A 22,504-nucleotide genomic window follows, 5' to 3' on the forward strand; every position below is an offset into this window, starting at 1 on the left:
CCAGAAGGAAATGAGGGGAGGAGTTGAAATGGATGCAGCAATGGTAGGAGAAGGAGGGGGAATGTCTTCTGCAAGGGAGGAGAGAGAAGGGGGTGTCCGAAAGCAAGGATGGCCCTTTCTACTATTGTCTGTAATGTACCAGCACTGACACACACAATTACCCCACAAGGAAAGTGGTCCTAGACTGGGGTGGGGATGGCGAGCCTACCATGCAAGAGTTGAACACCTCAACTGCTGCTGTCCGTCAGAATATGCAACAGTGAACTAGATGAATCAGTGGTCTCATTCAGCATAAGGTAATCCGTACATTAAAAGAACACAACTTTAAACTTGCCAGAACAACGAGGACTTGTCTTCTGATTACATCTTACATTATACTGTAAGATGTCACCATAAGACTATTATACAGAAAAAAAATGAAACATTTGGCTCTTCTAATAAACTGAAAGAGGACTGGTTGCTTGCATAAAAAAAAGGCCTGCACAGCCAGAGCTTGTTTCCTCATCCACTTTGAATTTGGGATGGCCCCCATCTTCTGTCTGAAGCATACAGCTGTTTTCTATTTTGCATCAGAAAGTGGCACATCCTTATAAGAACTGTATTACTTCTGTTAGAACAGCACTCTTTTGAAGTAACTTGAGTCGAATTATCCATGTTGCAGGATTCAAGAAATGTCTCCAATTTCCAAGGGCATGTAATAATCAGAACTGTTGTAAAGAGGTTAAAGGTCACATTTCATATCCCGCACCACTTCTAATTTGAAATAGTTGTATAAAATTAGAAGCATCGGGGCACAGAGGAGGGGGAAGGGGACTACAACCTGGAGCTCATTACAGTTCCGAAGAGAGATGAAATCATCAGGGAAAAGATGAATACACCCTACATAATTCATTTTTGGTCTTATTTTGTACACTCCACTGATATCTAATTGATGAGGAGTTGCTAAAAAATATTTAGATAGATTTTTCAGAGCCACCTTTAAGGGTGTGTCCCCTAAATTAAGGGGATATTTAGTTGCATTGACCCTCAATAAAATAGTTTGTGCTATGGGTGACCCCTACGCCCACCAAACTTAACTTATTCATATACCAGTACACACTCCTTGCATATTCCAATTGTCACCCAAAGCTGTACTCATTTATATGAGCTCAGACTTAGTATCACATTCATGACTGAATGGGAGGATAAGTGGCTACCACAGTGAAGGGTTGGGTATGCTTTGACAAGACCATTTTGGCCACTCCACCAGTGATCTTCACTGGTGAGGTGTTCCACTGGTGTTATTGGGAGGAGTTCTTCCAGTGTCTTAAGTTCCATCACCAGTGTTGCAGATTCTGGAGCCCCTTGGCTGACAAAACTCAAGCAGAGAATAATTGCAGCCTTAATATATTAGTAAGATTGATCAAGTGAAAGTCTTTTGATTGACTAAAAATATTGACTGATTGACTCTGATTAATTGGGTAGACCGGTTTTTGAAAAAAAGTATTGTCAATACAAGTATTTATAAAAACTGCAGATAGCAAATGCTGTCTACTAAGACATTCCCTCCCTTTTCCCATGCACAGAAGGCAATGCTTCTGCTAAAATACACTTTCTGCTTCAGATCTATTCCTTTTACTAATATGAAAATATATGCACATTTCAGTAAACAACTGATTGACACGAACCCATAAAATTAAGATTTTTCTAACAGGGTATCTGCCCTATAGAAAAAGCAACACCCACAGATTATGTTTAACAGACTTATTCCACCCTGCTTCTCCAAACCCAGACCTGCAGTTCTTCATAAGCGCCAGCATTTGAACAGCTCCACTCTCCAGCATCAGGGACAGCCCAGACCTGGCTCCTTAAACAAGTAAGTAGGCTGTCCAGCAGTCCAGCACTTGAGACAAGAATGAGCCTTTAGCAGAGCTTAGAGGACTCCCTTCCAGGTCAGGGATTTTAGCAGTCACCAGCAGTTCTTATTTATTAATATTACATTTATATCCCCACTTTTTCCTTACACTCTTCTCTCCCTCCCCATCCTCACGGCAACCGTGTGAGGTAGCCCGGTCTGGGAGGCTGCGACTGGCCCGAGATCAGGCGGTGAGCTTCTTGGCTGAGTGGGGATTTGAACCTTGGTCTCCCAGACCCTAGTCCAACATTTTAATAGGTGCACCACAGCGGCTTTCTTAGGGGACAGATTATTAGCCATAAGCCCAAGGAAACCTGCACGTTTTGAGGCAAATACTTCTGAATGCCAGTGGCACGAGAAGCCTTGCTCTGAACACCAGATACTCAGGACAAACAAGGAGGGCGGGCTGGGCCTCCAAAGAGGCCTCCAGTTCGCCATTGCTGGAAGGCACCGGGGAAGGCTGTGGAACTCTTATAGGGACACTCATGTAACCCCAGTAGGTCGCTTCTTGTGCCCTCGTGTTGGGGAAGGGAGTCCTGGAAGCAGCTGGGCCTGGACGGCCACCCGTTCCCAGCCCCTGCTCTCCTTCGTGGTTCACGCAAGCAAAGTTTTGCTCGCTCCTCCTCACAAACACGGTAGCACCACGTGAAAGCCGTCGGGGCCGCCTGGCGCAGCACGTGGCTGGGGAACCCCGGGAAAGGAAGAGGGCCACACAGCGCTGGGGAGCCCGATCTGTGTGGGGAGTCCCCGGGGAGGCTCCCCAGTGCGGGGAGTGGGTCAGAGCCGGAACCCCACTGGGCGGGGTATCCCCAGGCGAGGGGGAGGGTTGTGGCCGACCAGCCCCAGTGGCAATGCCCCAGGCCGCGATGCCTCCTCCTTCTGCCTCGGCACCCCCCCCCAATACCACAGCACAGCCCCCCGCCTTCAGCCAACAAGGGGCAGCCAGTCTTTTTATCCCTGTACGCACACCGCAGCTGGGGCGCGGGGGGCCTCGCAGGAGGATAACGGGGTGAGGGGCGGACGGAGGGGAGGACTTCAAAGCCGCGCTTGCCTCATCCCTCCTCCATCCTCGGCGGCAGCCAGCCCCTTGGAGCGGCGCCCCGCGATGCTGGGCGGGAGGTGGCGAAGGTGTTTTTGGCACTCGCCGGGCGTCTCTTCAGACGGGACGGGAGGGGAAGTTGCGGGGGGTGGGGGGAGAGAAAGGAGGGCGGCCGGCAGAGCGACGTCTGTCGGCTGGGAAATGAAAGTCAAGCCTCGAAACCCACCCGCCCCCGCCCCAGTTTCTGGTCCTCCTCGTGCGGTGGGGTGGGGGGGCGGAGAGGAGGGGGCGGGGACTGGCCGGCTGCTGCCGCCGCCCCACGCGGCGCCGGGGCTGGCGGCGCCCCCGGCGGGCTCCCCGTGCACTCCGTGCCCCTCTTGTCATGTTTGTGGTTTGGGACGAGGCGGTGAGTCCGTGCACCAAGAAAAGCCGCGCGCCCTCGAGCCCCGCAGCAGACCCCGGACAGCGCGGGCACCTAGCATCGGCTCCCGCTCCCGACGCCGCTTTGCTCGCAGCTCCTTGGAGCGAGGGAGACGGGCCCAGAGCTGCCAGACCCTCGGCAAGGCGAAGCGAGGAGCAGGCACAGGCCGGAGCCCCCCAACCTAAAGCCCGCCAAGCGCCGCCCGCCAAGCGCCGCCAGGGGCAGAGCGCGCACCCCTCCTCTGCCGTCGCAGCAGCAGCAGCAGCCGCCCGAAGCGAGGCGAGCGAGCCCCGACCGGCCGTCCAGCAAAGCGGCGGGCTGCGCTCACCGGCTCCCTCTCCTTCCCAACAGGTGGCTCCGCGTCGCCATGGGCAGAGGAGCAGTGCAGATGCTGCTGCTCTTGGGGCTGCTGCACTGGGGCCCCGGCGGGGAGGGCAGGAAAAGCTGGAGGCGGCGTGGGGGGCAGCAGCAGCAGCAGCAACAACAACAACCGGCGGCTCGGGAGCGGAGCGAGGCGGCTGGGCAGCCGGTGGAGAGCTTCCCATTGGACTTTACCGCTGTGGAGGGCAACATGGACAGTTTCATGGCTCAGATCAAGAGCCTGGCGCAGTCGCTGTATCCTTGCTCGGCGCAGAATCTGCACCAGGAGCTGAGGCTGCACATGCTGCTCAATAGTTCGGTCACCTGCAACGACGGCAGCCCCGCCGGGTGAGTGCACATTCCAAGCCTGACCCTTCTGCGATCTCCTTGCACCCCCGCTTGCTTCGTCCCTGGCCCTTCAGGCACCCCCTTAGCCCATCTTCGTGGCTCCTGTGCTTAGTAGGAAGCGAACAGACTTCTAAGAAAATAGAGCCCTTCTCCATCCCCTCTGCTTCTTTGCTTTCTCTTTTTATTTGTGCACACAAACCCATGGCCACTTCCATCGGCGTGTGCTTTTGTGCTATCCCGTTCTGTGCCCAACACTTTTTCTTTTCTCAAGTTCATACCACTAAGAGTAATAATCGGAGATGAACTTACTCTTAAACCTGTGCCTGAGGGCAGACAGAGCAAAAGACCCCTGTAGAAGTGGGTAGTAGGAAGAAAAAACTTTTTAGAATGCACCTATTTTTTTCTTATTGTACCTCATCACTTTAGTTCCTTGTATTTACTAGATTTCCTTCTACAGTAGTCTCAAGTTAGTAGCTCTCCCTTATTCCGAGGAATATGCTCTAGTCCAGAAAACAGGGACTTTGCAAAGCAGAGTAGATAAAAAAGTTATCTCCCAGCAGTATAGTTACTTGGAACTCTGTAAAATAGTCATTGAAGCTCTGCTGTGCCCCTGTTTCTTTTAGATCTCAGTTCAGCTACCACTGCCCCTCTCATGAGCTGCTTTCTGAAACAAGAACTCTGTGAGTTCTCAAACTAGCTCGATGCAGACTCTCTGTGTATGTGCTGAGCAAACATGGATAACATCACCCGCTTCTTTGTAAAGCACCATTTCTGCTGAGAGGATGCTTGACAGAGCACGCACACGACTGACTGTTTACTATTAATACCATTTGCTGGTCCCTCTCTGCTCCTTAGTACTTCAAAAGTGCTGAAACAATCCTTCCTAGTGTTCAAGCTCTGCTTCCACCATGTGGCCTTTACTAAGAACGCAGCCAGTAACAGGTGGAATAACTCTTTCCTGCCTGGAAATACTTAGGAATGCTAGGAATTTGTTTAATGCATTTATTTTGGAGCAAGATGAAAGCTTGGCTCAGGGTCCCCGAGAAGGCCCTTTGATCAGACTTCGTTTGGAGCTCCTCTGACAGCCGTCCTGTTTCTTTCTCTTGTTCTTTAACCAAGTATTTTATGTAACCCTCTTGATATTATAATGAGTTGGTGTATCAAAGGGCTTGTGGCTGAGTGAGCCAGTCTCCCTAATTAAGTTCACGCTGCCTTCTGTTTGTTTTTATTTTAGCTACTACCTCAAAGAATCGAAAGGCAGTAGAAGGTGGCTGCTTTTCCTGGAAGGTGAGCTTGAGTTTTCTTTTAATTTATTTAAGGAAAGTTCAATCATTTTAGGCTCTTTTTCTAAAAAGTCGAGGGATGGCGGAAGAGCTTCCCAGCTGCTTTCTTCAAAGGCTTACAGCGAGTGCTGGCTGCCTTCACCATAACCAATGTCTCCATCCTTTCCCCCTTTTTACGGTTTCATATGCCATGCCACCTGGAGGTTTGCTGGCAGCCTAACTACTCACCAAACTTTAATCAAAGCTACTTAGTGAATCTACTTCTTGCTGTTGTTTGCTTGCAATGTTACTCTTGGCATTGTATTTCCTAGGTTTCAATGCATACATGCAGTAAGTCTCCAAACAGATTTTGGTCTACACATACGGTATATGCTTTTTTCTCTAATTTTCTTCTGCATAATATGAAAGAAATTAACTGGTAATTATATTCCGGTCCTGAACTCATCATCTGTTTTGGAAATGTCCCATTGCTTTCGATGGTACTGTGCTCCAAGAAATACAGTAGTGTTTTGGAAATTTTTGCAAGCGACCATATGAAACTGTGGCTAAGATTTATCATTATTAACACAGTTACTTCTCACTACAGTATTTGTTACTAAAATAAAGAAACATTTTGCATGCTTTTGACTATGCAAACATCTCAGCTACAGAATTCTCTGCAGTTTACAGAAGTAGTGTTCTTTGGGTAATTGGTACTAAACACATGTGAGGTAGATGGATCCCCATAGAGAAACAAGCATTTGTGGGTGCTTCTGCATAATAGTGCAAATCCAGGCCTGGTTGAAAGGTTGGACGTGCCTTTTCAGGCTCCTCAGAATGTCCATTTCTATCCAGGGTTACTACTGTAGTTAGTGTTCATGAGTGGAGCAGAATTGGGGCCATGACTTGTAGGTACTCATTGAGTCCAATTATAGTGACATGTGCAAAACAGACCCTTTGTAGGCACAACCATCGCATGCAGTGTTGAAAAAGAAGAAAAGGAAACATACTTCACCAAGATCACTTGCAGAGTGGTAGGATCAGAGTATAAGTTTGGCTAGATCTAAAACCGGAAGGCATCAGATTAATTCTCAGGAAAGTTAGATGTTGCTGAAAAGGCTTGTGGAAGTTAGCAAAATGTTCATAGGAGCAGTTCAAGGCAGATCATGCTTTGGAAATGATGGCAACCTACCTTTGGAACAGCCTTATGCTGTAAGTGGCTTTTTTTATTTTACAGCACATACTGCTTTTAAATTTTACTATATTCAGAGATAGCACTGTGCAATGCAATCCTGTGCATGCTTACTCAGAAGTAAGGAACACTGTGTTCAGTTGGGTTTCTTGGAGGGAAGCGTGCATAGTATCACAGTATTAAAGTCACAACAGGATCCCACTATCACATTATGCGGGATATTATGTAAGTGTTATTATGCTTTTTAAAAATTCCACTGCATTATAAACCCTACTCTGTGGACCCAGGATGAGTAAAAAAAAGTATTTCCTTAAATTAATTTAATGACACTAATAGTTTCTTATGCAAATTACAGTCTAAAAAGATGTAATAAGTGAAACAGGAAGAAATGGACACTATCCGATTCTTGCTTTGTTTCTTTTCTGAATCAGGAGGCTGGTACTGCTTCAACAGAGAGAACTGCAACACTCGGTATGAAACAATGAGGAGACTTATGAGCTCTAAGGAGTGGCCCGCTACCAGAACTGGTAAATTCTTTATTCTCACCAACCTGGGATTTACTCTATTAATTATATATTGCTTCTACTTTCTACGATTTCTTTTACTGGAGCACCTTCCTGCTCCATTAAGTCAAAACCATGACAGCAATGAAGCAGCATTCCATAATGCCATTTTAAATCGAACAGAGGAGACACTTCATGGTGCAGTAAGTCCAGCCCTGTGCCCTAGCATTGCTGACTTATCTACAGTTAAGGAAGGATCATGGAACAGAGCTTTCTCTGCAGATCTGAGGGTGCACTTATGGGAGGGTATACTGCCCAGACCTGATATAAGGGCAGTTAACATGTTGTCATGAAATGTTGTTACAGTGTGAGTAGTATTGAAATGAAGTGTTTTATCTGGACTGCTATGTCGCATTTTGAAATAATTTTTTAGTAAGCTTTTACGGTGATGCTTTGATTAGTGTTCCTTTCATTGTCTTCCTGTTCTTGGTTTGGATACCTCTGTGTGGGAAATGGCATTAAAAATTAAAATTGCTGAAAAAATGGCCTTATACTGTTTCTAGAAATCAGGAATGCTAATTTATGTTGCATCTGACATATTCAAACAATGTGAATGAGAACTGAAGATAACTTTAAAGTAATACATTTTTCTTTTTTCTTTAAGTCCTGCGTCAGTTTTCTCCCCCTCTTCTAGTTTTGATTCTTTCTGTTTTTCTTTGTATTGTCCTTTTATAAATAGCTATCATTTTTAATGGTGAAGAGCCACCTGATTGGAAGTGTATTGGGCACCTGGGGGGAAGAGCACACCTGGGAATAGCGACCCATGAACACTTTCTATGTTCATACCTTCAGTGAAGTGGGCAGCGATGATAGTGACTCCCTCATCAGTTGCCTGTAGGGATTGCAATGAGTAGTAAATCTCATAAATAAGTCATAAATCTTCAAGATATGCAGAGAGACCTGTTAAGCAAATTCTACCTGAGGCTTGTTCAAGACTGCATTCATCTCTACGGCTCCAGGAAACACAAACAGCCCATGGGGTGTTATTCAGGGAGGATGAAGTAGATGCCACATTGTGAGCAGCAGACACACAGGAGAGCTAAAACCGTCTGTTATTTTCCTTGCTTAGCACATTTACATCATCACAGGAATAAGCACTAGTTCAGAAAAACAGGTGGCAGCCATGGGGACCAAGGGCGTAGCCAGGATCAAAACTAGGGGGGGGCAAGCCATGATCATTCAGGGGCGGGGCCACAAAGTGGGAACGTGGGCGGGGCTACAGGGCCAGCTGGCCTGACGACATCGTGGTGGCGGCAGCGGCGGCAGCGGCGGCAGCGGCCACCTTGTGCTTCTGGGGCTGGCAACGGCGGCGGCTACCCTGCTTGGCTGGAGAGGACGGGAGGGTCGGGCAGGCAAGAGGGGGTGGCAGGGCGGGTGAGGGCGAGGGAAGGCACGGCCGCAGTCACGACAGCTCCGAGGCGTTGCTGCATATCAGCATAATATTTCAACCATGTTGTGGGTTCAAGCCCCACCTTGGGGGAAAAATCCTGCATTGCAGGGGGTTGGACTAGATGACCCTTGTGGTCCCTTCCGACTACAATTCTATGATTCCATTAATATATTACCATAGCATATGCATCATTCTGCTTTCTTGAATTGTCCTACTCCTAGGCATAGCAGCCAAATCCTAGAGGCCTAGGTGCCTCTCCCCCCCCCCAATTACTGGTAAATACCGTATTTGAAAGAGTCACCCCCCCATTTTGATGGGCTTTCTATGTGGGGCTTATCTGCCCCCCCCCCAGTATTTTATTAAGGATGGAAGAGGGAGGGAAGGAAGGAATAATAGAGAGAGGGATACCTCATATTTGTGGGTGCCTCTGGGTGATGCTGTGAAGCTGGAACTCTGCAGCAAGAGGATGGGAGGGTCGGGCAGGGGAGAGGGGGTGGCAGGGCAGGCGAGAGCGAGGCAAGACAGGGCCGCAGTCTCGATGGCTCCGAGGCGTTGCTGCATATCAGCATAATATTTCAACCATGTTGTGGGTTCAAGCCCCACATTGGGGAAAAATTCCTGCATTGCAGGGGGTTGGACTAGATGACCCTTGTGGTCCCTTCCGACTACAATTCCATGATTCTATTGATATATTACCATAGCATATGCATGATTCTGCTTTCTTGAATTGTCCTAGGCATAGCAGCCAACTCCTAGAGGCCTAGGTGCCTCCCCCCCAAAAGAAATTACTGGTAAATACTGTATTTTAAAGAGTCCTCCCCCCCCATGTTGATGGGCTTTCTATGTGGGGCTTATCTGCCCCCCCCCCCAGTATTTTATTGAGGATGGAAGAGGGAGGAAAGGAAGGAAGAAATAGAGAGAGGGATAACTCACATTTGTGGGTGCCTCTGGGTGACGCTGTGATGCTAGAACTCTGCAGCAAGAGGAAGATACCGGTACACCTGTACAGGAGCCTTGTAAGCAGCTTTCTCTCTGCTTGATTTACAGCAGGCACGTCCAACAGGTAGATTGTGATCTACCAGTAGATCACTGGATGTCTGTGGTAGATCACTGCTAGATCACTGGCACCCCTAAAAAAAGCTCACCCAAATTTTTCCTCCTCCCTAAAAAAAGCTGAACTATGACCTGAAGCCCTAAACAAAAAATGGGCCTCCCTCCCTCCTAAAAGAAGCTCAACAAGTTTGACCTAAACCCCCCAAAACAGGGCTTCCCTTCCTTAAAAAAACTCAACAGCTTTGACCTGAACCCCCCAAAAGGGGGTAGATCACTCCCAGTTTTTAACTCTGTGAGTAGATCAGAGTCTTTTGGGAGGTGGCCACCCCTGATTTACAGTATACAGATGCAGGAGGAGGGGCAGACTGGAACACCAATGCTTTTTATAAACATCACTGTGTCTTATCAAAGCTACAGCCCCCCCCCTTCTTATTCACTTCCTTTTAGCCTTGCAGGGCCACCTTAGTCAAATTGAATCCTCTGCACCCTCATTAAATCGCCAATAGAACTGTTAATGCGATCCCTGAATGCCCATTAACAACTCCCACTGAATAACAATAGGGTGAATAGGGTGGACCTTGCCTGAAGGGATATTCTGCTCCATTGTCTTAACTGCTTAAGTACTGGTAGCCACTTTGCTTTATTTATTTGATGTGTTTTTGTTACAGCTGTGTTCCCGCCCCCAGCAAGTGGAGAGCTGCTCTTGCTAAAGCAAAGCCCTTTCCACTTCAGTTTTTGGAGGGGCAAAGTATTGGTTATGGTCTGTAAAATACAATAATTTTTTGCTTCTAGGGGGGGGCAGCTGCCCCCTCCTGCCCCCCCTGTCTACACCCATGATGGGGACTGAGATCAGGTATTGGTTTTTGGCCAGCACTTAGTTTGTGTTCGGACCTTACTGCCTAATTTAGTCTTCCACATCCTGTTATCTTCCAGATGTGTGGAACTCCAATTTCCCATCAGCCCCAACCAGCAAGGCCAATGGACAGGGATTATAGAATCATAGAATTGTAGAGTTGGAAGGGACTCAGGATAATCTGGTCCAACCCCTTGCAATTCAGGAATATGCAGCTGCCCCATACGGGGATCGAACCTGCAACCTTGGCACTATCAGCACCACACTCTAACCAGCTGAGCTATCCAGGCTGATAAGCATTGTAGTTCAACAATTTCCAGAGGATCACAAGTTCCCGTTCCTGTTTTTTAAAAATATCTGTATAATTCTGTTGTCTCTTTGGGTGGAGAGATTTGAAAAGAAGAAAGGGATCCTACATCTTTAATTCTTGTGTACTTCATACTCTACAGAAATATCCAACTCTATGATTCTATGTGTATGCATCTGCTTATTTGCCTGGAGTAGGAATTGGCTTCTTATTTGAAATTTTAGAGTTTCAGTTTGGAAAGTGTATCATTTGTATCATTTTCCCTCAGCCTCTCTTTCTTGATTCCCTTCCTCTTCTCTATTAATGGCACAAACATGGATATATTAGGGAATGATTTATTGGATACGCTGTATTCTTTTAAACCAGGCATCCCCAAACTTCGGCCCTCCAGATGTTTTGGACTACAACTCCCATCTTCCCCAACCACTGGTCCTGTTAGCTAGGGATCATGGGAGTTGTAGGCCAAAACATCTGGAGGGCCGCAGTTTGGGGATGCCTGTTTTAAACTGTCTGCACTTTATTCTTGCTAAAGCTAAGACCCACATACATAAGGCATGGGCCAGACTAAAGGCCTGTTCTTGGAGATATGTGTACAAAGTCCTTGCCTATTGCTATTCTGTTACTTTTAAATGTTCTCCACCCTGCTGCTTTGATATCTGACAGATGTTTTTCTTTTTGAATATATTTTTATTCTCCCATCTACAGGAACTGGTATTCTGTCATCGCAACCGGAGGAAAATCCACACTGGTGGAATGCAAACATGGTGTAAGTAGGGGAATGATTGTGTGAGATGGGTGGAACACAGTGGATGTGATGAAGTAAGCACTATACAGGGACTGGAATCATAGTCCTTTGTGGCTGTAAAATGTCAAAATGGGTAGGATAGCATAATTGACAACTCCAGTTAGTTTATTTGAGGGCATTTGTACCCCACCTACTAACCAAAGTTTTCAAGGCGGCTTACAATATATTTCAAACACAGAAAAAGAGACGGTGATACAAATAGTCACAACAGCAAAGCAAAAAGCCTGCCATCCCTTTGTTCTCTGATGTTCCAGCAGATGCCATCCTATATAGTCAAAACTCCTGGCTGTTGAAGCAGTTAGAGTTCTATATAGTCCAGGAAGTCTTCACTGGGTGGTTGGTACTGATGTCTCTCACAGCCCCAGCCCTAGCGGCAGACACAGGAGGTACTGGGTGGAGCAAAGATGTTACCATGCCTTCATTTGCATTATATTCAGGTAGAGAAACTAGATGGAGAAAACAAGAATATCCCCAAAAGCTTCTCCATCAATGTAGGAACATGACAGGCAGATAAGGGTTTGGGACTACATAAAAGTATGACATGGTGGCCGTAGCAAACACTGGCAGGATGTAAGGGGCTTGCACATGTCTCCATGCATGCATGCTGTGGACATGCACCAAGCTGTGGGCAGTGTTTGGGCATGTGTGTTTCCTTTTCAGGCTTTATGCCTTTGACAGTGGTACACAGGGATATCTCTCTGTTTTGCAAAGTGTAAAACTCACTGTTAATGTCCGATAAACAAACACAGTGCTCCTTGAGTGAGTTCTTTCTGGGACTATCCAGCTGGTACCATGAGATTTGAATGGGCATGAAATTGGTCTCTTTCCTGACTCCCTTTGGGTTTAATTCGCTTGACCCCTGCTTGACCCCTCCTTGCATGTCAAAGGAATAATGGCGCTCACATATCTCTTGTCTCTTGCAGTTTCATCCCCTATTGCTCAAGCGATGTCTGGAGCGGAGCCTCTGCCAGGATTGAGAAAAGTGAGTGCTTCTGATAGGCTCCTGCTGCCAGACATTATGCATTAAAGGGGATATGGCCCAACTTCTCTACAGTTATGCAAATGAAGAAATGGTTCTTGCCAATGGACAGGAAGGAATAATAAATATTCTCCGGATGCTTGCTAACTCTGCTTTGTCATGGTTCAGAGCCCCATCACGCAGCAGTAGCCTGAAGGGAATAGCTGCATCCTGAATGTCTGAGACCCAGCTGTTCTGTTTAGCTAAATGTCCCCCACTCTCCCCCCCCCCCCCCGCAGCAGCCAGCATGGACGAGGATTTGTAGGGAAGAACTAAACAATGCCAGGATTCACAGACTGACTCATGAATGCTCCCAAGTATGGGTTTGAGGGACTTGATCACCTAAACCTACCGGTATCACAAAAAAAAAAAAAATGACACAGAGAGGCCAGAAGAAAATTGTATTTTGATGGATGTTGACCTAAATGCAGTTCAAAAGTTTGGGGCTACCAGCATCATTGGCTCAGTAGGTCAAGTTTGGAGAAGCTTTGACTCTTCAGATGTTACTAATCTGCAACTCCCATCAGCTCCTGCAAGCATAGTCAATGGCCATGGATAATGGGAGCAGCAGTTAAGCAACATCTGGAAGGGCAATGGTTTCCCCACAGCTGCAGCAGTTCAAATCTGGATCCTGTTATAGTCCTTTCCTCTCATTAATTCACTGGTCTCTTCAGGATGACTGTTTTCCTCTTGGTGGCAACTGCTGATACCTTGGCTTGCTGGGTGCCTCTGGTAAAAAGATAGGGCTCCCTCATGAACTTTTTATACCCTTGCAGGAGAGGGAACGTCAGAAGCTGGCATGACAAGGTCCACCTGCTGAAATTCCCTCTTCTACAAGGTGGTTTAGAGCACTGTTTCCCAAACTTTTTCTGACCATGGCCCATTTATGATCCTGTTTCCTTCCTGTGCCACGCGCCCGCCCCCCCCGGGTGTAGCCAAGGGGGGACGGGGGCAGCTGCCCCCCCAAATAAGTAAAAATCATTACAAATCTAAGGTTCTCTCCCCCCAACAAAAGCCTGCCCCCCAACTAAAACCCTGGCTACGCCCATGCCCCCCATCCTACCAGTAGAAAGGGAGCTATTTAAACGTTTTGTTTGTAAATAGAATATACTTTATTTATAATTTATACAAAATACAATTACTGGTACATAAAATTAAAGGAACATAATGAAATATTGTTGAAGAAGAAAAACATAGAATCATAGAGTTAGAAGGGACCCCAAGGGCCATCTTTCTAGTGCAACCCCCTGCTACGTAGGAAACTCAACTAAAGCATCCATGACAGATGGCCACCCAACCTCTGCTTAGAAACCTCCAAGGAAGGACCGTCCAGAACCTCCCAAGGGAGATCCATCTTCCATGTATTATAAAAAGTAAACAACACTTATTTGACCCCAGTCATCTGACACAGAGCAGGAAACCTACAGATACAGTCCAAAAGGTGCACAGGGAGTTCTATATATATGGGAAAAATTTTAAAAGCAAGTGGTCCTCACTCATCTGGTGCAAAATGATCTTGTCACCTGGAGGAGCTCTGGCTGCCTAGATAAAACAGTATAGTCCCACACCGCCTTACCTGGGAGTAAGGCTCATTGAACTCAGTGCAGTTTTCTTCTGAGTAGACACTTAGTTATTTACTAGATGCTAGTCAGCAGCACCAGATGATCCCACTTGGCTAGGCGCTGGGATGGATTTCACCCCGTGCCTTGCAGAGCCAGGCTGACACTGCTGAAGGGCCCTGCGCCTCTCAGCAACATCCGAAGGCCCCGATCCAGCTAGACGCTGGGGTGGATTGTATCTTGTGCCTTGTAGAGTCCGGCCCAGCACTGGCAACAGCAACAAGCAGCTCTGGCTTGCCCAGACTTACCCATTTCCACCCCACCACCGTACTGCTTGTGATTGGCCAAGCGGATAGCTAGCCAATCAGGATTAAAAAATTTTAAAAAAAATTCCTTTACTTCTCACTTTCCTCTGTGGCCCCCCTAGCCTTGTGCTGTGCCCCACCCCCATTTACACATTTTTGACCTGTGGCCCCTGTAGAATTACCTGGGGGGAGGCCCAGGGGGCCATATGGCCCACCGGTTGGGAAACACTGGTTTAGAGGTACAGGGGTCTTTTACCCTGCTAATAATGTATCACAACATAATGGTCCTGCATGAGAATACTTAAGACTTCACAATCCTGCCTCTTATAACAGTACAGTACATGATTAACATCTGGTTCAATGAAGCATTTCTGACATAAAAAAGGACAGAGAAGAGAAGAAAAAAAACAATATCCTTTATTCCAACAGACTATTTCAGTCAGTCAGCATTTTTGAAGTGGGTTGAGCAGATCTACTGCCTTGACTTCAGAGACATCGATAGAGGAAGTTATTTGAGCCACCAGTTTTGAGAGGGTGAGCAGATTCAACTGCCTTATCTGTATTTCCTTAAGAAAGAGTTTCTTGAAATACTTCAGGAACAAAGGATATTGTTTTTCCCCCCTTACACTGCTGATCTTGGTGTTTCCCAAGTAGCATTGGTCCTCAGGTGAGCACCATGGTAGCTATAAATTTGAACTGCAGGCGCATCTAGTGCTTCCACTGGCCTTGTGTGTAACTTCAGAGAGCCAGGATTGGTTGCCACCGTTTTAGGCTGTGTGTGTATCTTTTCTCTTTGCCTTAAAGACAACAAAGGCATTTCCTGATACATTAAAAACTTGACAGTTCCCTATGGCATAAGCTTTCACCACATAGGTAAATCGAAAACCAATAATAATGCATCTTCACTTGTTATGTTGTGAAAGGTTGCTGAGCTGCTGTTCTGTCTTTTGCCTAGAGGTGGTAGCATTTCAGAGATGGGAGATATAACCTTATGCAAAATTACGTTCTAGTGATTTTAGGGCTGAGTCATCAGGTAACGAAAGATACTGAGTTCTGCAAGCAGAAACCCACACAAGAGCCTCTGCTTGTGAAGTGGGACTGTCTTCTCTCCCACGAAATTGCCTTGGCGGAGACGTATTGGAAGTACCCGCCAGGACAGTGTGCAGGGGAAAGAGGGGGGGGGAGAGATGATTCTGTCTGGCAAGCTGAAATGCTCGTGCTGATGGAACAATTGCTGTAGCACTTTGTTAATTCCTCTCAGAACACCTGAGGTACATGGCTAGACCCACAAGCACCAGCCAGGTTCCCACAGAATTTTGTTTGCAACATCCCTATTTAAAAAAAACAAAATTTAATTACATTTAAATTCTGCCTCTCCTTCAAGGAGTTCAAGGCAGCATCCACGGTTCTCCCCACTCCATTTCATCCTTGCAACAAGCTTAGGCTGAGAGATAACTGAGTGGCCCAAGGTTACCCAGAGAGCTTCATGTCTGAGTGGCGACCCTGCTCTCCCAGGTCCTAGTCTGAGATTCTAGAAAGATGTTGTGTGTTCTTCCAATTCATATAGGCCACAAGCCCTCAGTGGAGAGGAATGGGGAAATGTTTTAACTAAACTGCAGCTTAAGCAATTTTGTTTACTGTGAACTTTTTTCTTCTCCTCCTCCCCACAGATGAATTTGTCTTCATGGGTGCCCTTATCATTCAAGAGGTTGTAAAAGAGTTGGTGGGAAAAGGTCTTGCGAATGCCAAAGTCCTCCTACTAGCAGGAAGCAGGTGCGTGTATACAAGGACTGTCTAGATCAGGGGTTCCCAAACTAAGGCCCGGGGGCCGGATGTGGCCCAATCACCTTCTAAATCCGGCCCGCGGACGGTCCAGGAATCAGCATGTTTTTACATGAGTAGAATGTGTTCTTTTATTTAAAATGCACCTCTGGGTTATTTGTGGGGCATAGGAATTCATTCTTATTTTCTCCCCCAAAAATATAGTCCGGCCCCCCACAAGGTCTGAGGGACAGTGGACCGGCCCCCTGCTGAAAAAGTTTGCTGACCCCTGGTCTAGATTAGAAAGTCTCTGTGTTGGGGTGGTGGTGGGAGATTGCCAATTGACTGATCGGTGATGGGCATGACTTTCATACCACAGGCCCCCTTGCCCTCTTGATGGAAAAAGTGCTGAAGTTAACAAAGGCTACCTTTATCTTGATTTCCGCATATTTGTGATTGTCCTACTTTGTGGTGTTACGAGATGCATTTCAATATGCTTCTTGAACAGTAGCAGCACTTTTGGGTGAGGAAGAAGGGGGACTTCTATGTGAGATTCCAGTAATGTCTACAACCAATGACCTAATACTGGGGGGTATCTGAACTGGTTATTACATTTGGGTAGTGGAATATTTCGATGTCAAGGTGCTTGGGCTTATTCTCCTCAAATTAACCTTCCAGCAGGTGATACAACTCACTGGCTTAAAGTGGTAGATCTCTGGGTTGAATGGCAGTACCGTAGATCAGCAAGGATTTTAGACTTTCAATTGTTTAACAGTAGCAATCACCCTTCCCCCATTAAATTAGAATGCTGAAATAAAACTTGGGAGAACCAGCAAAGGATTTTTATATGGGGGAACTGTGAGCTCAGATCAGTTATGATACCTAGGATAGAATCTTGTACTCAGAAGCAGTTCAGTGACGTAATGTCCAAGTGATTATCTTTTGCACCTGTCTCCAGTGATAGCAGGATTCTATTGAAATGCAAAGTAGATCCCACAAACAACCACTGTCTCTTCCAAGCAGCCATCCCATTAGGTTAGGTCAGGGGTAGGCAATCTAAGGCCCAGGGGCTGGATCTGGCCCAATCACCTTCTCAATCCGGCCTGCGGTCGGTCTGGGAATCAGCATGTTTTTGCATGAGTAGAATGTGTGCTTTTATTTAAAATGCACCTCTGGGTTATTTGTGGGGCATAGGAATTTGTTCATATTTCCCCCCAAAAAATATAGTCCAGCCCCCACATGGTCTGAGGGACAGTGGACTGGCCCACGGTTGAAAAAGGTAGCTGACCCGTGGGTTAGGTCTTCCAAGCACTCACCACTCCTTTAATGGCTAGAAAATGGGATTCTAGAGTTAGAAGGTGCATTAAGGTTGCAATTCTGCACCCCTTTACATGGGAGCAAGCGGCATGCATAGGATTGCACTGTTAAGATAATGCAACCCTCTAAGGCAGGATTGGCACCATCCCAATTCTTTTATTCAGTAGCTTCCCATCTTGCCACATTCCTTAACTACAAATCAAAATGGTCATAAGTGTTCTGTGCAGTTTTATTTGTCTGAAGCATCTTTGGAATATAGCCAATATATGAGGTTAAAGGTTTAATTACAATTGAGCAGTAATTTTTGTTAAATAAAAAAATGCAAATGAGCGCAGTTTACAAAAGGTAATAACTAACAAGGAACACTAGAAGAGCACCCTATGAATTCGGATGTGGATGTCAGGTGTTTAGAGAATCGTGGCCCTTCTGTAAGCAATCCTGAATATGTCTGTGGTTGTGTTACAGTCTCATTTGAAAGACTGATGCTGTCATTGCAGTGCTGGTGGAACGGGGGTGCTCCTGAATGTAGATCGAGTAGCCGAGCAGCTGGAAGAGATGGGGTATCCTGGGATTCAGGTCCGTGGCCTTGCAGACTCTGGATGGTTCTTGGACAATAAACAGTATCGTAGAACAGACTGCATTGACACCATAACCTGCGCCCCTACAGAAGCCATCAGGAGAGGAATTAGGTACTGAAGCATTCTAAAGTATCCTTTTCAAGACTGGGCAGAGACACCTAGTCTTCTTTTTGTAATTATAAGAAGTATCTATTACCTTTAGCTGATGAAGTTCTATTTGGAAAAGAAATAATATTAATGAAATGTAGCTGAGTAGAAGGTGTCCCCCGTATAGTAATCTGGCACGAAAGTAAGACAAGTAGAATTTACTTCTTGCTGAAATGTATAATTCGTTCAGTTTGCAGCTCTGCTGCCCTCTACTGTCTGTATTTTTTGTAACTTGCACATTTTTGGATCTCTGCTGCAGAACAAGTTTGTGTAATTAACTCTTGTTATCATGTCATCTTTCAGGTATTGGAACGGACTTGTTCCTGAACGCTGCAAAATGCAATTTAAAGAGGGAGAGGAATGGAATTGTTTCTTTGGCTATAAAATTTATCCCACTCTGCGATGTAAGTATGAAATGGAGAGTTTTCTGCTTTCTGTTTGCTGATCTGAAATCCGCTTCAGAAGATTCCTCATTACAAGGGCCAGCAGTGTCAACGCATTGAAGATTTTAATAGATAGTCATGTGCCTTTTAACAGGAAGAATTTCTGACTCCCAGTTGCTTAGCAAAAGCAATAGCTAAGTGAATTGTTGGATTTGAACAAATATTACCACTCAGAATAGATGTTCCTTGAGATGCTGAAGGAATGCTGACAACTTACAGTTTTATAAACAAAACCTACTATATTGTTAAGAAAGGATTCAATTCCCTATTGCAGTAACACACCAGAATCAAAATAACCTTGAAAGATAAGAAAGTGTATTCTTAAATGTCTTCCTCACTGACTAAAATTGTGCATTTTAAGCTTTAGCTGATTAAACCAATGAAAGTTTACATCCCTGATAATCGGGAAACCTTTCCTCAATTCTTCTTGCTGCAGGTCCTGTGTTTGTAGTACAGTGGCTCTTCGATGAAGCCCAGCTCACCGTGGACAATGTACATTTGACTGGCCAGCCAGTGCAGGAGGGGCAGTGGTTATACATCCAGAACTTGGGTCGTGAACTTAGGAACACCCTTAAAGATGTGACGTTAGTCTTGCCTCTTCTTTTCCTAAATACTTTCCAATATGTTCTTCTAAAGATGTGATCTGGAAACCCCATTCTTTTTAAGATCACTGTGTAGTTTTTGTTTTGTTTTTAAATTGAGAACTTCCAATATCCTAACAATAAGGCTACATATGCACTATACATTTAAATCACCTTTCACTGCCTCAAAGAATTCCGGGCTCTGTAGTTTGTTAAGGGCTGCTGGGAAATGTAACTTTGTGAGGTTGTAAACTACAGTACCCAGAATTCTTTGTGGGAAATAATGTTTCTTGAATGCACTTTAAAGGTATAGTGTGGACTTAGCCTAAGACGAGTTGTCAGATATATTATTGACTGACATTCATTCTGTGTTAGGAATCTGGTTTGTTTGGTAAGCCACCCAAAATAATTGGAGGAAATTTTGCTTGAAATTCGCTGCCGATCTTGTAGCAGCCACCGTGTCCAGTCATAGTTATCCTACAAATAAAGCACAAGGATACCCAGGTCTTATTGTGAGGAATGACCAAACACTGGGTTGCTGGGAAGGAAATGTATAAATATTTTGCATTGCTCCTATCACACCTATTCTATATCTTGTTCTTTTCTCCTTCAGTGCCAGCTTTGCTCCAGCTTGTTTGTCTCATGAGATCATCACACGCAAGTAAGTATCTAGGTTGGGGAGATGAATTCTCCCTCTGGCTTTGTACATTCTCCTATTTGTGGGGGCTACAGTGCAACCCTAGCCATGTCTACTGAGAAGTAAGTCCTACTGAATTCAGTGGGATATACCCCCAGGGAAGTAGGGTTAGGATTACAGCCTTGGTACCGAAGAGAGCCCCAGGGAAGACAGTTCCCCAGCCACCCACTGGGGAAGGCTTGCTAGAAAATGGCAAAAGGTCCTGATAAGCATAGGTAATTGCTCCTAGTCTTGAGGAACTTCTTTAACCCTCTAGTAGCCAATGTAAGCTGGCTCCTGTGTTATCTCGCATTTGATTCTGGAAAGGATGACACAGAGACTTCAGCAGCACTGTAGAACGCCCACATTCTCGCCGATACTATTTCTGTGCTGCATCTCTGTCGTCAGCTTGCTCTGGCACCTTCCCTGCAGACACATCATGATGCCACCATGCCTGTATGTGACTTAGGTCCATGTTCTTGGTGGGCAGTGGGAGGAATTCAATGTAGCGCTGTGGCAATTGTTCCATCAGCGCAAGCATTTCTGCTTGCCAGATGGAACAATCCCCCCATCCCTCTCCCCCCCATGTGTTGTTTGGTGGGGGGGGGGAGTGTTCTCCTGAACTTCCCCAATCCAATTTTGTGGGGCACCTGGGAAGGGAGGAACCCTGTTGCATTAGTAGAAGTCTTTTTGCAAGCTTCCACTAGCAGAACTCACTGATGGAATCCCATTTTGAGCAGCTGTTCTTCTGATCCCGGCCTTTCTATTTTGGAGCATGCGAAAGCTTAAGCACTATTTAACATGAACAATAACAATGCAACTTGTGTGGTTTGTGTCTGCAGTCACTGGACAGACATCCAAGTGAAAGGGACCTCTTTACCCCGCGCCCTGCACTGCTGGGATCGCAGCCTCCACGACAGCAACAAGAATGGGAAAGCTCCGCTGAAAGGCTGCCCTGTCCATCTGATTGACAGCTGTCCCTGGCCACACTGCAACCCCTCATGCCCTACCATCCGGGACCAGTACACAGGACAAGAGATGAACGTGATCCAGTTTCTGATGCATATGGGGTTTGATGTGCAGAAGATGGCGCAGCAGCAGGGTCTGGAGCCCAGTAAACTGCTGGGGATGCTGAGTAGTGGTAGCTAGGAGAGTTTTCCACTAAGGACTGCATATAGAGCAGGAGCCTTTTAGCTCCCCTCTCAAACTTCCTGCCCTCCTTGCTCACTTTCATAACATAAGCATCTACACAGATGCATACAGGCACAAGTCATGCACACACACTCTGGCACAGTTAGTATTATCAGGATAAAATGAACACCAGTTGATTGAAATGTTACCTCTACTTCAGGGGACAGTATCAACTAAGCGTCACCTCTGTCTGCAATAATTCACTAACGGGCTGCAGGGAGTGCATAGAAAATCACGAACCCTCTCCAGAGTTAAATGGACTTTATACTTTTTGCCTCTTCCAAGAACTTTTCACACCATGAGACTGACAACAAAAGGTGCTTTGGGGGAAAAAAAGGAAAAGCACTGGATTATTTGTCCAATTAGAAATGATGAAGGTATAGCTGATTATATGACTTCCTGGAGGCCAGCATCTCACGATGTAACATAATAATGTACAAACCGAGCACACAGGCTAGAAAAGGACTTATCTTGTACTCAATTTACTTTTGTATTATTTTATAAAATGATTTTTATTAATTTTTAAAGAAATAAGCAAGAAATATAAGATTAATGATATTGTTTTGTAACATATTTTTTTAAATAATGAAAAAAAACCACCTTGTGCTATTTTTTGGCAATGTGAAAATATTTATTTTAATATGTAAATGCTATTTATAAGGGCTGACCCAAGATATGCTCACATGTTGTTGTAAAGTTGTAAATACTTCTCCTTTGGAAAGGTTTTCCTTCTGATCACATATGTGTGAGAAAGGGCAAGGGTCAGCATTGGCATTATTATTATTATTATTATTATTATTATTATTATTATTATTCAAATTGTTTATTAGATCCCCATGACTCTTTTGAAGTATGTTTCTTGTTGTTTGTGAAAGGGGAAAAGATTATCAACCACAGCCTCAGTAAAGAGCTTTTATCCTTCCTGCTCACCTACGTTCTCTCCATCTTTTGTTCAGAGAGGACTGTGTCATTTACCTGTGAATCAGATCCTGGAGATATCCCAGATAATTTCTGCCCTTAACAGTGGAGTAGCTGATTTTGAAGTATATGGATGTTACTGCTCAGCAATAGCCCTTCACAGTTCTTCTGTGCTGTTAAATTTTAGTTGCAGCATTATGTCATTAAAAGCTTCCATACTTGTCAGGGTTGAGGGCTAATGCAAATTCCAGACTCCTTCCAACACCAAGGACTTGGCAGATATTCTGCAGCCATCTCTGGCTTGATTTCCAGGAACCAACTCACAACTGGCTAAGCCTTTTCTCTCTGGACTTTAAGGATGTAATACCGTAATAATGGAAATGAAATGAATAGAAAGGTGCTCAGACATATTTTTTTCCAGTTGCTAGGCACCCTCGTATTATCAAATGAGTACATTATTGTCACCTCCCACCAATTTACTTCAGATGGTCGGAAACAGAATCACATCACCGTTGGTTACTAC

At 45.6% G+C, this 22,504-nt stretch overlaps 2 protein-coding genes across 2 annotated transcripts in view; one reads left to right on the forward strand and one right to left on the reverse strand.

The window, feature by feature from the left end:
• ASPSCR1 (ASPSCR1 tether for SLC2A4, UBX domain containing) overlaps positions 1-22,504 on the reverse strand; it is a 118,973-nt gene that overhangs the window by 73,205 nt on the left and 23,264 nt on the right. The gene's annotated exons all lie outside the window — the stretch shown is intronic.
• On the forward strand, positions 3,429-22,341 carry NOTUM (notum, palmitoleoyl-protein carboxylesterase). The gene is made up of 11 exons (XM_035104282.2): positions 3,429-4,062; positions 5,297-5,349; positions 6,948-7,043; positions 11,388-11,448; positions 12,411-12,469; positions 16,040-16,142; positions 17,945-18,136; positions 18,476-18,576; positions 19,052-19,199; positions 19,810-19,857; positions 20,715-22,341. The coding sequence occupies exons 1-11, from the start codon at positions 3,722-3,724 to the stop codon at positions 21,019-21,021; spliced, it is 1,509 nt and encodes a 502-aa protein (XP_034960173.2). The 5' UTR covers positions 3,429-3,721; the 3' UTR covers positions 21,022-22,341.

The sequence above is a fragment of the Zootoca vivipara genome, chromosome 2, assembly GCF_963506605.1.
Source record: "Zootoca vivipara chromosome 2, rZooViv1.1, whole genome shotgun sequence".
In the NCBI taxonomy this organism is placed as follows: Eukaryota; Metazoa; Chordata; class Lepidosauria; order Squamata; family Lacertidae; genus Zootoca; species Zootoca vivipara.